This window comes from Erinaceus europaeus, chromosome 2 (genome assembly GCF_950295315.1).
Source record: "Erinaceus europaeus chromosome 2, mEriEur2.1, whole genome shotgun sequence".
NCBI classification, from domain to species: Eukaryota; Metazoa; Chordata; class Mammalia; order Eulipotyphla; family Erinaceidae; genus Erinaceus; species Erinaceus europaeus.
The window spans coordinates 92088935-92103462 of record NC_080163.1 but is presented as its reverse complement, the minus strand read 5'-3'; the positions used below and the strand labels follow the sequence as shown (position 1 = coordinate 92103462).

At 36.0% G+C, this 14528-nt stretch overlaps 1 protein-coding gene across 1 annotated transcript in view; it reads left to right on the top strand.

Annotated features, from left to right (window-relative positions):
- Positions 1–14528, top strand: part of LOC103117211 (probable ATP-dependent RNA helicase DDX60) — a 99700-nt gene that overhangs the window by 48613 nt on the left and 36559 nt on the right. The window contains exons 22-24 of the mRNA XM_007527223.3: positions 9074–9178; positions 10675–10803; positions 12043–12167. Of these exons, the coding sequence (XP_007527285.3) occupies positions 9074–9178; positions 10675–10803; positions 12043–12167 (359 nt within the window). The remainder of the gene's footprint in view (positions 1–9073; positions 9179–10674; positions 10804–12042; positions 12168–14528) is intronic.

Sequence of the window (14528 nt, the reverse complement as noted above, 5' to 3'; positions counted from 1 at the left end):
GAAGGTGTATTCCATTTTTTCGGGTGAAGGACTCTGAAAATGTCTAAGAAGTCTAGTCTGTCAATCTCTTCATTCAATTCTCTTGTATCTTTGTTGGTTCTCTGCTTTGTTGATATGTCTAAGTGTGAGTGTGGGGTATTGAAGTCTCCCACTATTATTGTATTACTATTGATGTATTTTTGAAATTCTTTCAGTAAGTGCTTGACATATATAGATGGTCCCTATTGGGTGCATAGATGTTAATAATTGTTAAGTCTTCTTGGCTGATTGATCCTGTAATCATTATGTAATGTCCTTGTCTCTCTTTTATTACTTTATTTAATTTAAAATCTATTTTGTCTAGATGAGAATGGCTGTTCTTGCCCTTTTTTGTGGTCCGTTAGCCTGTATGATAGTTTTCCATCCTTTCACTTTAAGTCTGTGTTTATCTTATTGTGACAGATGGGATTCTTGCAAGCAGCATATAGTTGGGTTATTTTTTCTGATCCATCCCCCCACTCTGTGCCTTTTGATGGGTGAGTTTAAGCCATTGACATTTATTGATATTATGGATTTAATGTATTGGAGTGCCATTGTTCAAAAAAAATTTTTTTTGTTTGCTCTGATATATTGCAAGTATTATAGTGATGTTCTTGTTTATAAAAGGTCTTTTAGAACCTCTTTCAGGGCCGGTTTGTTGATGGTTTCCTAGTTTAACTGTTGTTTGTCTAAGAAGGTTTTGATCTCTCCATCTAGTTTGAATGAAAGTCTAGCAGGATATATTATTCTTGGTTGAAACCCTTTTTAATTCAGAGCTCGATAGATATCTTGCCATTCTCTTCTGGCTTTTAGAGTTTGAGTAAAGAAGTCTGCAGATGATCTTATGGGTTTTCCCCTGTATGTGACTTTTTGTTTCTCTCTTGCAGCCTTTAGGATCCTTTCTTTATCCTTACTCCTTCTCATTGTGACTATGATGTGTCTTGGTGTCTTCAGGTCTGGGTTGATTCTGTTTGGAACTCTCTGGGCCTCTTGAATCTTGATATCCTTTCTGTTATTCAGGTCTGGGAATTTTTCTCCTGTTATTTTCTCTAGAATGTTTGCTTCCCTTCCTCTCTTTCTTCCTCTGGCAGGCCAATTATACGAATGTTACTTCTTTTGAGATCATCCCATATGTCTCTGTTGTTGTTTTCAGTGTCTCTCAATCTCTTTTTGAGCTCTTTCACCTCTTTCTTAGTTTTCTCTAACTCATCCTCTGTCTGACTAATTCTGTTTTCTGCTTCTGTTAGTCTGCTTTCCCTTGCCTCAGCTTCTTTCTTTATTACTGCTATTTCAGCTTTCAGTTCTCTAATTGCCTCAAGATTATCAGTATTTTCCTTGGGGGTCTCAACTGTTGTTTCCTTAAAACTGCCATTCGTTTCCCACAATGTTGTTTTCATTTCTGTGATTAATAAGTTTATTATTGCTTGCATATTTTTCTTATCTATGGTTTCTTCTGGCTGATTTGTAGTTTCTTCTGGGCTCTTGTCTTTATTCATTGGAGTAGCAGTTTTATTTGTTTTTGATCTACCCATTTTTTTGATTTATGTGTTTCTTTTTTATGGTCTGTTGTTCCTCAGTTGTTGTGTCTTGAGTACAACCAACACTGTACTAAATACCTTTATGACAATTGCACTCACCAACCTCAGGAATTCCAGTAGCAACTGAAGCAAGTATTGAAGCAGTTTTGTCACTACCAGTTAGCCAAACAATGTCTCCAGTCCATGAAAAAATAGCAACCAAGTCCAAGTGAAGAAGAAAGAGAAAAGAAAGAAGGGATAGCAAGAATAGACAGTTATGCAAATCTGCTATCCACTGTATATTCTAGGGGTAACAAGAGGGGAAAGGGAAGTAGAGCAGAGATACACACATAGAGAGTCCAGTCGGAATCAGATTTCTTCCCCAAAATAATTCACAAATTCAGAAAGGCAAAGAAGAAGGAAGGAAGAAGTGTATGACAAGATTAAAAAAAAAAGAAAAACAATAGAGAGAAAAGTGAAAAGATAAGAAAAAGAGCTGTAATTAAAGAACAGTGAAAGGAAAGTTTTTTTAATTGATTAATTTATTTTTTATTTTATTTATTTATTTATTTTTTTAATTAGCTAGGAGGAGGAAGCAGAGGAGAGTCTGTAGAGGAGGTAGGAGTACCGAGACAAGTTCCTCTCACAATAGATAAGATGCCCACTACCCTAGCAATGAAAGATACCCTAAGAGTTAATTCTGATCAACCTAAAGGGGTGAGTGTAAGATATATGCCTTTATATAATATTAATAATAAAATAGAGCAGGGTATAAAACCCTGTCCCAGATCGCCTCAAGCCTCCTGCGCAGAGGCTGCTGATTGTTAAGAAAGAAAAAAAAAAAAAAAAAACCTCAGGACTAGACAAGGATAGCAGGAATAGACAGTTCTTCTTCTAGCGTTTGCCCTTCTTCCGTAGCCAGTCAACAGCGTCAGGTTGAAAGCTGTCAGGAGCTGCTTATGCAAATCTACTATCCACTGTCTATTCTAGGGTTAGCTAAAGGAGGAAGGGAATTTGAGCAGAGATACTCACAGAGAGAGTCCACTCTGAGTCAGATTTCTTCCCCAAAATAATTCCCAAACGTGTATCAGTGAATTCAGAAAGCTGTAGGATTAAGGAAGAAAGGATGACAAGAATGAGAAACAAAAAAAAAAAAGAGAGAGAGAAAAAAGAAAAAGATAAGAAAAAGAACAGTAATAAAATAGCAGTGAAAGGAAAGATTTTTTTATTTATTTATTTTTTATTATTTAATTAGCTATGCGGGGGTGGGGAGGGAGAGAGGGGAGCTGCCTGAGCAGAGGCAGCTAGTTGGCTACTTAGAAAGAAAAAAGGCCAGAGATTTCAGAAGGGACTAGAGTTAGAATGAATGATACTCCCTGGTGGGACAGGAATCTTGGTAAAGAAAGAAGCTCAGCAGGGGAGCCTGCTAGGAGCTGGTCCCCAGGGACTGGTTATGGGGGGAGTAAGGGGGAGGAGGTACGCTTTGGGAATAATAATTAAAAAGAAAAAAAATTTTTTCCCTTTCTTTCTACTCTATTTTTTAACCCAAATTAAGTTATAGTCACCTCCTTGGTGTCACCACTAGGACCCCTTATTGACTGGCCTACTAAAGGCAGAAAATCCTACCATTTCCAGAAAATTTGGTCAGAGCTCAAGCCACTAGCAGCTTCTCAGTCTGCCATCTTCCAGGAACCCTGAAATTCTTTAATATATATAAAATTGATCTTTCTAGATTAGGTTTAGGGAGGAAAAGACACTTTTTAAACATAAATATCATAAAATAATGCCAATATTTTTTGTGCTGAATCAAGAAGTTAGAGTTACTTATGAAGATCATATTTGTAGCATTAGATATACATGAAGGAAAATTTCTTAATTTTGCTTAGATATTTCTCTTCCTTTCTTTAAAAAATTTATTAGTGATTTAATAATTATTAAATAATTATTTTATTAGCAAGATTATAAGATAACAGGAGTACTGTTCCATACAGTTCCTACCACCAGAGTTCCATCACCTCTATTGAAAGCTTCGCTATTCATTTTTTTTTTTTCACCTCCAGGGCTATCACACAGGCTAGGTGCCTGCACTACAAATCCACTGCTCCTAGAGGCTATTTTTTTCCATTTTTTGTTGCCCTTGTTGTTTATTCTTATTGTTATTATTACTATTGCCATTGTTGTCACTGTTGTTCAATAGGAAAGAGAGAAATGGAGAGAAAAGGGGGAGATAGAGAAGGCAAGATAAAGATAGACACACCTACAGACCTGCTTCATCACTTGTGAGGCAACCCCAATGTAAGTGGGGAGCTGGGGGCTCGAACCACGATACTTACACAGGACCTTGCACTTCACACCATGTGCAACTTCCCTATTCTTAATCCCTTTCTGGGAGAATGGACCAAAATTCTTTATGGGATGCAGCAGGTGGAATGTCTGCCTTCTGTAATTTGCTGGACATGGACATTGGCAGGTTAACCCATATGCCCAGCCTATTTCCATCTTTCCCTAGTAGAATAGTGCTCTGGAGAGGTGAGTTTCCAGGAAAGGTGAGGTGATCTGCCCAGGAAAATTAGTTGAATTATAGTAACATCTGTAGCTTGGTGTCTGAAAGGCAGTGAGATATAAAGAAAGACCAAACTGTTACCCAAAGTTTGATGAAACTAGGGGTCTTCATGTGGGAAAAATCTAGGAAGTCTATTTTATCTATGTTCCACGGGGCCCCTGACTTTAGTAATTTTTGCCTGAGCCCCATAGCTAACATGCAGATGGACTAAAAGTATTGTTTGGGAAGATGGTGTCAGAGTTAAGAATAGGCCTATAAATCTGGATTAGGGCACAGAGTACAGCTCCCAAATATGAGGAAAGTATCTAAATACTATTAATTGTTAATTCCATCGATCCAAACTAAGGGCCATATATTTAGCAGAGGAGGCTTGTGTAAGCTCTGAGTTCATATCAGTCTAAGCTTGCAATCCATGGTCAAAGCTAGGAACATTCTAGGCTGTACTCATTTCAGGATCAGTCTCCCTAAAGTAGCAGGGTAGGATGACCCAGCCTCCCTTCAGAGAGTGGGGTAGTTCCTACCACAGCTGCTCTCCAATGAATGCAAAATCCTGGAGAGGCCCAGGAAAGGGCTTATGATAATCTTCCTGATGGAAGTGACCAGTGATGGTGGAGAGAGGGATCTATTTGAGGTCTAGGCCCACCATATATATGTGGGAATCCAAGAAATCTTTGACAAGGGCCTCAAAGTTGAGGAAAAAGAACAGAAATGGAAACACAAAATCGAATTTGGATTAGGTTTGAAGTATTACTCCAAAATAAGACTCTGGTGGGGGGGGGGAAGGGCTGTGTAGATTCTCTTCCTTTATTATCCTATTACCAAAAATTACAGTAAAGCTCTGATTACCTTTCAAAGTAGTAGACAGTAGTTGGTTTTCACTCCAAGATCTGAAAAGTTAAATATATGCTGAAATTGCTATGAGAATAAGCTTCATAAATCATAACTGTGATCTTGCCAGCACTTTAGTGGCTTACTTTCAGAAACAGCTAACTGCACAGTTTCTTAACTTTGTTTGCTAGATCTTCTATAACCTGGCTTTTATTGATCCTGAATTACTTCTATTTACCCATTAGATGTATTTTACTTGGAATCTCACACCATTTATACTACCCCTAAAACATTTCAGTCTAAATGCTAAAATTCAGTTGTCCAGATCCTGTTAAATTTTTATGCCTTTTCTAACGTGAAACATCTTTAGAATTCTTCTGAGATTTCCTTAGTTAGATGTGATCTTTTTCTCCATAGCATCTCTTCTTACATCAATGACCGTCAACTTGCTGTTAAAGCTACATACATCACTATTTTATGTTATTAGAAAAGTACGATTTCTTGATGACAAATCTGAGTCTGTAATTCCTGACAAGCTACTATATACAAAAGAAGTTTAGTGACCTGGCAGGTGGCACACACAGTGGCTAGATTCAATCTCCAGCATCACACATGACAGAATGAGGCTCTGATTCTCTTTCTCTTCTTTCTCTCTCATACTAACAAATAAATAAATATTAAAAAATATAACATAAAAGGTGCTTAATAAATGTATGTTAAACAATTATACCCAATTTAATTTGGTAGTTGTTTTGTGTATTATAAGACTTTTATACATTTTTGTCTTTCTTAGCTATCACAATGACTTTGGGATATTCCATTAATAATTAATAATTATTTTATATATAAAGAAGGTGATATGTAGGGAACTTAGCCAATTAATGTTGAACCACTAAGTGGTGGGGTCAAGGTGTAATATGATATAGTGAATTTCCAGAGGCTGCTTCTTATCATAGCATTTTCAGCTATCTCTTGAAGAAATATTTGAATAAGAATAATTTCATAACCTTTGGGCTAAAGTTCAGTGGCTTCTAAAAGCAGTGGAATGAATTCTAATCTTGGCAACTTTCTGACATGTTCTCATTATAGAAATTTATTTTTTGTAGTAATAGTCCAATTCGAATTCCAAATAATATATGTTAGGTATATGTACTACATTCATATAATAAAATAAAAATAAAAATCCTGTGGCTTAGAAAATACCCACACCTAGAATATAGATGATAACCCACACATAAATTAAAACAAAAACCATCTTCCTCTAGTCCTTTCTGTCTCTCTTTCTTTTTCTGTACTTAAACATATTTATTGTGTGTGTTTGTGTGTGTAGCTTGTTCAAAGCAGGTTATCTTTAATAATGAGTGCAGTGGCTTGGAGTACTTGCTGAAATTAACATTTTGTTCCAAGCACCTTTCCTCTGTTCTCAGAAGCTATTAATGGAGTAACTGGGAAGCAGTAGTATTGCTATGGTGTACGCTGACCTCATATGACTTCTGCAAAGGTCATACTGCTCTCTTCTTAAAACTTCTAGACCTGCAGCAGGAATACTGAATGAGCACAAAAATTCTGGTGTCATTAATGTGTTGGCTGCTGTGTGTACCATACTTAATATAGAATGTTGGCAGTAGTAGCTGTTATAAAAAGCAAGGAAATGTTTCCACATGAGTAGTTTCTGATCTTGTACATTATATGTCACATTAATATAAAAAGAGCTAAGTGGGGAGAAAACACATATAGCAACACAGATAGAGGAAATGTGTACCTTGATATTTGCTCATAGACATGGTTTCGGGAGAGAAGCAGGAGTTAGGAATGAGAAAGTTCCAGTGAGTTGATTTTAATACAAGTGAAGTGAGGGATTGCCTTCAATCCATATGAGACTTCTTTTTGGCAGAAAGACAGTTTGGCCTTTACTACCAATTATCGTGCCACAGAGGAATAGCTGCTCACTATTGGAATGAGATGTCTGTCAGTCTTAGGGAGTCCTTGAAAGAACTTCAGCCTGATTATTTTCACTCAGCACGAATCTGTGCATACAATTCTCTGTTATGTTGTAGACCATTTCATTTGCAAATAAAACACTGTCATCCATAGTGCTCATGAATTTTTATACATTGACATATGATTGCCATGGAAGCTTTAGCTATCATCACTACTACATCATATAATTATTCTTGTGTTTGTTGATACTAATTCTAATCTCTTCATAATTTTAGTGTCTGTAGTACAATATTCTATGTAATCACTACATTGTTCATTAGGTCTCCAACATATATTTATCTAATAGTCTGCATCCATAGTTTCAAAAGTTTGAAAGAGCATATGCTGTTCCATTTCTCTTATTTGAGTTCAACAGTTTTTAACATGGAAGTAAAGTCATTTTTAAATGTTAACATATTTTAATGAAGAAGTGGCATTTGGGTATAGAATTGGAATCAGATCTTCTGATTAAATTTTTTTATTCTTCCAAATAAATTTTTATATTTAAAAGACTTATTTTATGTCCTTTAATGTTTTTTATTTTTTTTAATTTTTATTTATAAAGAGGAAATACTGACAAAAAAACATAGCATAAGAGGGGTACAACTCCACACAATTCCCACCACCCGAGCTCCGTATTTCATCTCCATCCCCTAATAGCTTTCCTATTCTTTAACCCCATGGGAGTATGGACTGAGGGTCATTATGGGGTGCAGAAAGTGAAAGGTCTGGCTTCTGTAATTGCTTACCTGGCTGAACAAGGGTGTTGACAAGTCGATCCATACTTCCAGCCTGTCTCTTTTGTTCCTTAGTGGGGAAGGCCTCTGGGGGGGCTCCAGAGATCACATTGGTGGGGTTGTCTGCCTAGGGAATTCTAGCTGGCATTATGCTAGCATCTGGAACCTGGTGGCTGAAAAAAGAGTTAATATATAAAGCCAAACAAATTGTTAACTAATCATGAACCCAAAGGCTGGAATAGTTCAGATGAAGAGTTAGGGGGTCTCCTTTTTGTAGATAGTTAGTGGGCCTATTTTAGTTATATTCCAAAGGGCCTGTGATTATACTAGTTTTTCCCTGAACCTGACATATATTCAGGTGGGCCCAAGTTATTGTCTGGGGAGATGATGTCATGGCTGGAAAATGGGCTAAAAAGCTGGAACAGGGAAGAGAGAGTAGCTCCCAAATAGTAAATGACTTATTTTTTAACCTAGAATTATTCCAACCCTTATTAAAATAAGTGCCTATGAAGAAAGAATTTTTTTGATCAATCCGAATACTATAGTCTTTTTCTTAAGATTTAATATTTTTCAATGAGAAACCTTAAAGAAGTCTATTTAGTAGAATGCCCATGAGAAATTTCCCAGCCCTTCATTATTTGAAGGAATTGGGGTGAGTTGTGGTTTCATATACAATTGAGTTGTAAATGTAGTAGTTGTAACCAGTAAAAATATTATAATGCTAACTTTTTGAGAACAGAATAAACGGAATTTTTTTGGTTGACACTTAAAAATATTTTCTAAAAGTGTAGTGGAATATGTATTTTGAAGGCTTAAAGCAGAACCAAGTCAGTAACCTTGGGCAGAGGTTTCCCTGAGTGTCTTAAAGATGGTATGTGAGCTTTACTTGTGAAGTTGAAATAGTTGTGACCTTAGAACTTAAGCAAATAGGTTTAGCCTGACTAGGTACTCAAAAGCAAAATATCATATCCATAATGAAATCAATTTTAGTTTTAGCTACAGGGTACAGATTATGACTTCTCATTTAAGATGAATATACAAATCACTTATTGTCTCAGTATTCTATTATGAATTGTAGAAACATTTCATAGAGAACCAACACGCTTAAACAATCTTACGAAACAATACGAATTATATAGTTGGACAATTTTTCCCCGTGTAGTAAATCATAGTATTTTGTTTGCACGCAGTTATTATTAACATTTGAGTGTTTTATTGTTATGTGGAAAACTAGGAAATGTTATTCATGTAAAACTATTTTATTTGCTGTCTAGTGTAAAACATTAATCCAACAATTAAAAAAAGATAAAAAAAATTGAGTCTTCTAGTTGCTTACTGCTTTTACTGTTTTTAGATTTGTGATAGTGATTCTGAGGAAAAAAAAATAGAACATAAGAACAGACAAACATTGTAATTTGTTTTAAATGTAGATTAAAAGATATGGATTCCCTTCTGATCTTGCTCTTTCACCTGGAGAAACCATCCAGCTGTATGATACTATGTTTCAATCTTGGAAAAGTTGGCCTAGGGCCCAGGTAAATAATAATCATATAATTAAATTTGAATTAATGCTATTTATATTGGATAGTAACACTGCTATTTATAAACTCCCTTCTAAGCACTTATATCTGATCTTATGAAATTGTCAATGAACTCTTTAAAATAAAGTTATCCTTCTCAGGCATTCATTCTGAAAATTTGCATTAATGATTGGGATACCATTAAAATTCTTGAAAATATACCTTCTTTCAACTTTTAGGCACTAGTATACTTTACTCTCCTCATAGTTCTTGTATTTCTATCTGCATTTTCTCCCTTCCTTCCTCCCTTCCTTCCTTCCTTCCTTCCTTCCTTCCTTCCTTCCTTCCTTCCTTCCTTCCTTCCTCTTTTTTCCTTCTTTCTTTCCTTCCTTCCTTCCTTCCTTCCTTCCTTCCTTCCTTCCTTCCTTCCTTCCTCTCTTTCTTCCTTCCTTCTTTCCTTCCTTGCTTCCTTCATTTCCCCCCCCCCCCAACTCTAAGATCTCCTCACTGAGGAAATGCTGATTTATGGGACTTTTCTTGTCACAAGTGAACATTTTCCCTAGATATACATGTGTACATTGCACCCTCAATAAATTATCACTTCATTCCACCATAGGGACTTAGGTGAAACCCAACCTATCTTCCCTCTATAGAGTCCTTGAATTTCCTGTGATAGACTATAACCAATTGAGGATTCAACCGTTGTTATACTTTGTTTTGTTTCTTAGAGCCCATCTGTGAATGAGATCATCTAGCATTTGTCCTTCTTCTGGCTTATCTTGCTCAACATGAGTCCTTTAGATACTTCCATATTTTAGCCATATATAAATGATGATATATAAATATAAATCATCATATAAATTATGATATATATATAATCATTTCTTTTAAAAATATTTTATTTATTTAATTTTGAGAGAAAGAGAGAGAGAGAGAGAAACTCCAGAGCACTGCTGAGCTCTGGCTTATTGTGGTGTGGGGGACTGAACCTGGGACTTTAGAGCCTCAGGCATGAGAGCTTCTTTGCATAACCATTATGCTATCTACCCCCACCCAATATATCATCATTTCTTACAATTACATAGTTTTCAGTTGTGTGTATATGCCACACAGTCTATAACCATTCTTTTGTTGTTGGATATTTGGGTTTTTCCAAATGTTGGCTATTACAAATAGCACTGTATGAATATAGGTGTGCATAGATTTTTTTTGTTTTTGTGTTCTTTAGATGCCTAGGAAGGAGATGTCTCATATTCCTCCATTTTCTTTCATTGTAAGACCCTTCTTTCTCTATTCCATGTATGCAGTAGCTGCTGCTTTTTTTACTTGGATTTTCTCTGAATGTTTTCCTTTGGTAAATCTAGCATTTTTATCAAGTTTATATACCAGACACAGTGGGGAGATGAGAAATTCAAGAATCTTCTAAAAACTTGTGTTGCTGTTAGATATATAATTGATAACTATCTTTGTTCTCACATTATTTTATTAAATTTGTGGTGTTTCTTTTCAAGGAATTGTCTCCAGAGAATTTTATACATTTGAAGAATAAAATAGTCATTAAAAAGCTGGATGTGAGAGAATATGAAAACAGTCTAAAGAAAGAATTTGAAAATTGGATTAAAAATGACAATGTAATGCAGGTAATTTTCATACTGTTTTGGTAAAGCACTTTGTATATTTTAATTTCTCTCTTTGAACACTTTTATTCTGTTTAAATCTTCAATTTTCACTTTCAAAATTTAATTTCAGTCTGAAATACTGACTCTGAGTAATAATAAAAGGAAAGGGGATTGGTCTTTGTCTTATCCTCAGAATCTCCTAAAACATTTGCCAGAGTGACTGCTTGCTGCTGTTAGAACAGAATTTGGGCTTTGGATATTGCAGCAGTAAGGAATAAAGAGAATTAACTCATGATAACAGTAGCTTAAAATATTTTTTTATCCCTTTATCTTTTTGTTTTTGTCTTGAGAAAGTTTCCTCTTAAATATTTAAAACTGTAGGAACTATTTATGTATTAAAAGTGTAACATGGAGTCATATGAGTTATATTTATTTTACATAAGCTGATGGTCTTTATATTCTGAAGTTTGCTTTATTATCCCATATAGAAGTACACAATTTTTTTAGAGGAGAAACATATATTAGGCTTTTGTCATGTGATGCTTCTCCCATTATTATTTAATTCAGATTGTCTCCTACCACCAAAAAGTATAATATAAATAAGTTTCATTCTTCTATTATGGGTCATTAATGTAGTTCACATGAAAAATACATTTATTTTGTCATGCACAGCCTAGGTTCTGCCCTGACCCCCACCATATGGTGGCTTTCTCTCTATCTTTCCCAGTCTGGATATTTCTAGATAAAAACCAACCAAGCAAACAACCAAAAAAAAAAAAAAAAGCAGTCTGGAGCTATGAAATCCATAATAACAACAACAAAAATGTTTTTTCATTCTATTTTTATTTAAGGACTATGCTTGGGAATTATTCTTCTATATGAGAGGGGAAGAAACTAAAGACTCCAATTCTTGAATTAGTTGAGCAGCATTATTTACTGAGCAACCACTCATTTGTGTGTGTGTTTTTATAAATTGCATGTTAAAGTACATGTGTACATGTATGTCCGTGTATACGTACAAAGACACAGAAGTATGTATCTCTCTAGTTTTTATACTGTAGTACAATGAGCTGTATGTCACTGATGTTATTTTCTAAAGTTTTATAATATGCTTTCAATTACTATAAATTTTATCATATATTATTTTAAAGTGTCATAGAAACATAGGTTATACAACTATGAGAATATTTTGGTAAAAATTAATCAATTTTTTTTAGTATGTAGAATTTTTAAAAAGTGTTTTTTTACTTTTTACTGTAGGCTAAAATGGTCCTGACAAAACTTAAGCCTCCTTTAGTTGCTAGTTCGAGAAATATGATGGACATGTTTCCTCTTCTTGTTGAAAAGTTAAGGCATATGGAGAAATTACCTGCACTGGTATTTATGTAAGTAACTATATAATGTGTGCGTTTGAAACTTATATTAGACTAATTTCTCAGCCTTGAATTCTTCCTCTGTTCATAAAAGGAGATGATTAAAACAATAATATATAGGGTTGGGTGAGAAGTAAATATAAATTATAAAAGCAGCTAGTAAAAATATTATCATCTGATATACACACAGAAAGATACACACACATCAGTATGTAACAATCATTAGATATAGTTTATCAGAAATTTTTTAAGTGATTTACTTTCAAGTGATAAAGTAGTGATTTTCTTTCTTGGATACTGTTTTTCTCTTTTTCCCCTGCCAGAGGTGTTTTTTTTTTTCCCCCCAGCTGCACGATTATAACACTTTTGCTGATTTCTTTTTCTTTTGGGGTTGTGTGTGTGTGGGGGGGGAGTGAATAGTTCTTATTTCTCTTTATATCTCACTAATTAAGAAAAGAAAAGAAGGTGATATTACTTCCTGAAAACGAAATACTGTTGGAAAAATAATGGTGTGTTTCAGGGAATTAAATATACATACAGGGGTTGGGTGGCGGTACACCTGGCAAGCACACGTGGTACCATGCACTAGAACCCGGGTTCAAGTCCCCACTCCCCACCTGCTCAGAGGACTCTTCATGAGTGGTGAAGCAGGTCTTCAGGTGTCTGTTTTACCTTTTCTTTCTTTCTTTCTTTCTTTCTTTCTTTCTTTCTTTCTTTCTTTCTTTCTTTCTTTCTTTTTATTTAAGAAAGGATAAATTAACAAAACCATAGGGTAGGAGGGGTACAACTCCACACAATTCCCACCACCCAGTCTCCATATCCCACCCCCTCCCCTGATAGCTTTCCCATTCTCTATCCCTCTGGGAGCATGGACCCAGGGTCATTGTGGGTTACAGAAGGTGGAAGGTCTGGCTTCTGTAATTGCTTCCCCGCTGAACATGGGCGTTGACTGGTTGGTCCATACTCCCAGTCTGCCTCTCTCTTTCCTTAGTAGGGTGGGTCTCTGGGGAAGCGGAGCTCCAGAGCACATTGGTGGGGTCTTCAGTCCAGGGAAGCCTGGCTGGCATCCTGATGACATCTGGAACCTGGTGACTGAAAAGAGAGTTAACATACAAAGCCAAACAAACTGTTGAGCAATCATGGACCCAAAGCTTGGAATAGTGGAGAGGAAGTGTTAGGGGGATACTCACTGCAAACTCTAGTGTACTTCTGCTTTCAGGTATATATTTTGCAGTAGTTTATGGATACGTGTGAATATATGCTCTTTCTCACAGAAACTGGTGTATATCTAGGTTTTGGGACTTTGTTAGAAAGTGAACCACCTGAGATGGAATTAGAGTATACTATGAAAGGAAAGGTCTCACTCGAGTAGTGAAGCTGAAGGGTTGTCATTCCACAAGTGATGTCTCTGGACACAGTCTGAAGTGAAGCATGTTGAGGTGGCAATCGTTGTGTTGGTTAGGTTGTGATCGGCAGATGCAATATTATTTTATATGGATTGGGAGAGGCATACGGGAAAGTGGGCCCTATCCAAGGGTTCCAGGACTGGGGGAAGTAGAGGCTCTATAGTGGAGATGTGAGGTTCCTGCTGTCTTAGGGTTCAAAAAGACAATCGATAATGTTATCATCACATTATTTGGTAATTGGGTTAACTTTGAAAAGTCCTTTTGTTAGGGTTTGCTGTACAGTATCCAGTATCTTGTATATAGCTGTGCTATTGGTTGCTTCTGATCTGCTTGGTCTAGGCTTTTGAGAGAATCCGCATATCAAATACACAGCCTATATATTAAAAAGACTCAGTCTGTGTTTTAAAAAACTTTGAGACATACAATTAATTTCCCCCCTCTCATATTAATTAACTAGTGATTTATATGACTACATTTTACTAGGAGTCTACATAAACACCATTCCCACCACCAAAAGACTGTGACTCATACCTCCCACCCACTCCAATCCCCCACTGGCCCAGGAAGCTGCATGTCTACCCCTCACCACAGGGTTTTTACTTTGGTGCCCTACTTACAATTTGGTCAGGTCCCTCTGTCCCCACAACCTATCCAGTATTTGTTGCTGCTGTCTTTTTTGATGTATGCCATTCTTACAGGAGTGAGGTGGTATCTTAGTGTTGTCTTAATTTACATTTCTCTGACAATCAGTGACCTAGAGCAGTTTTTCATATGTTTGTTAGCCTTTTGGATCTCCTCTGAGGTGAATGTTTTGTTCATATCCTCTGCCCATTTTTGGATGGGGTCATTTGCTTTTTTGGTGCTAAGTTTGCTGAGCTCTTTATATATTTTGGTGATGAGTTTCTTGTCTGATGTATGGCATGTGAAGATCTTCTCCCATTCTGTGAGGGGTCTCTTTGTTTGTTTA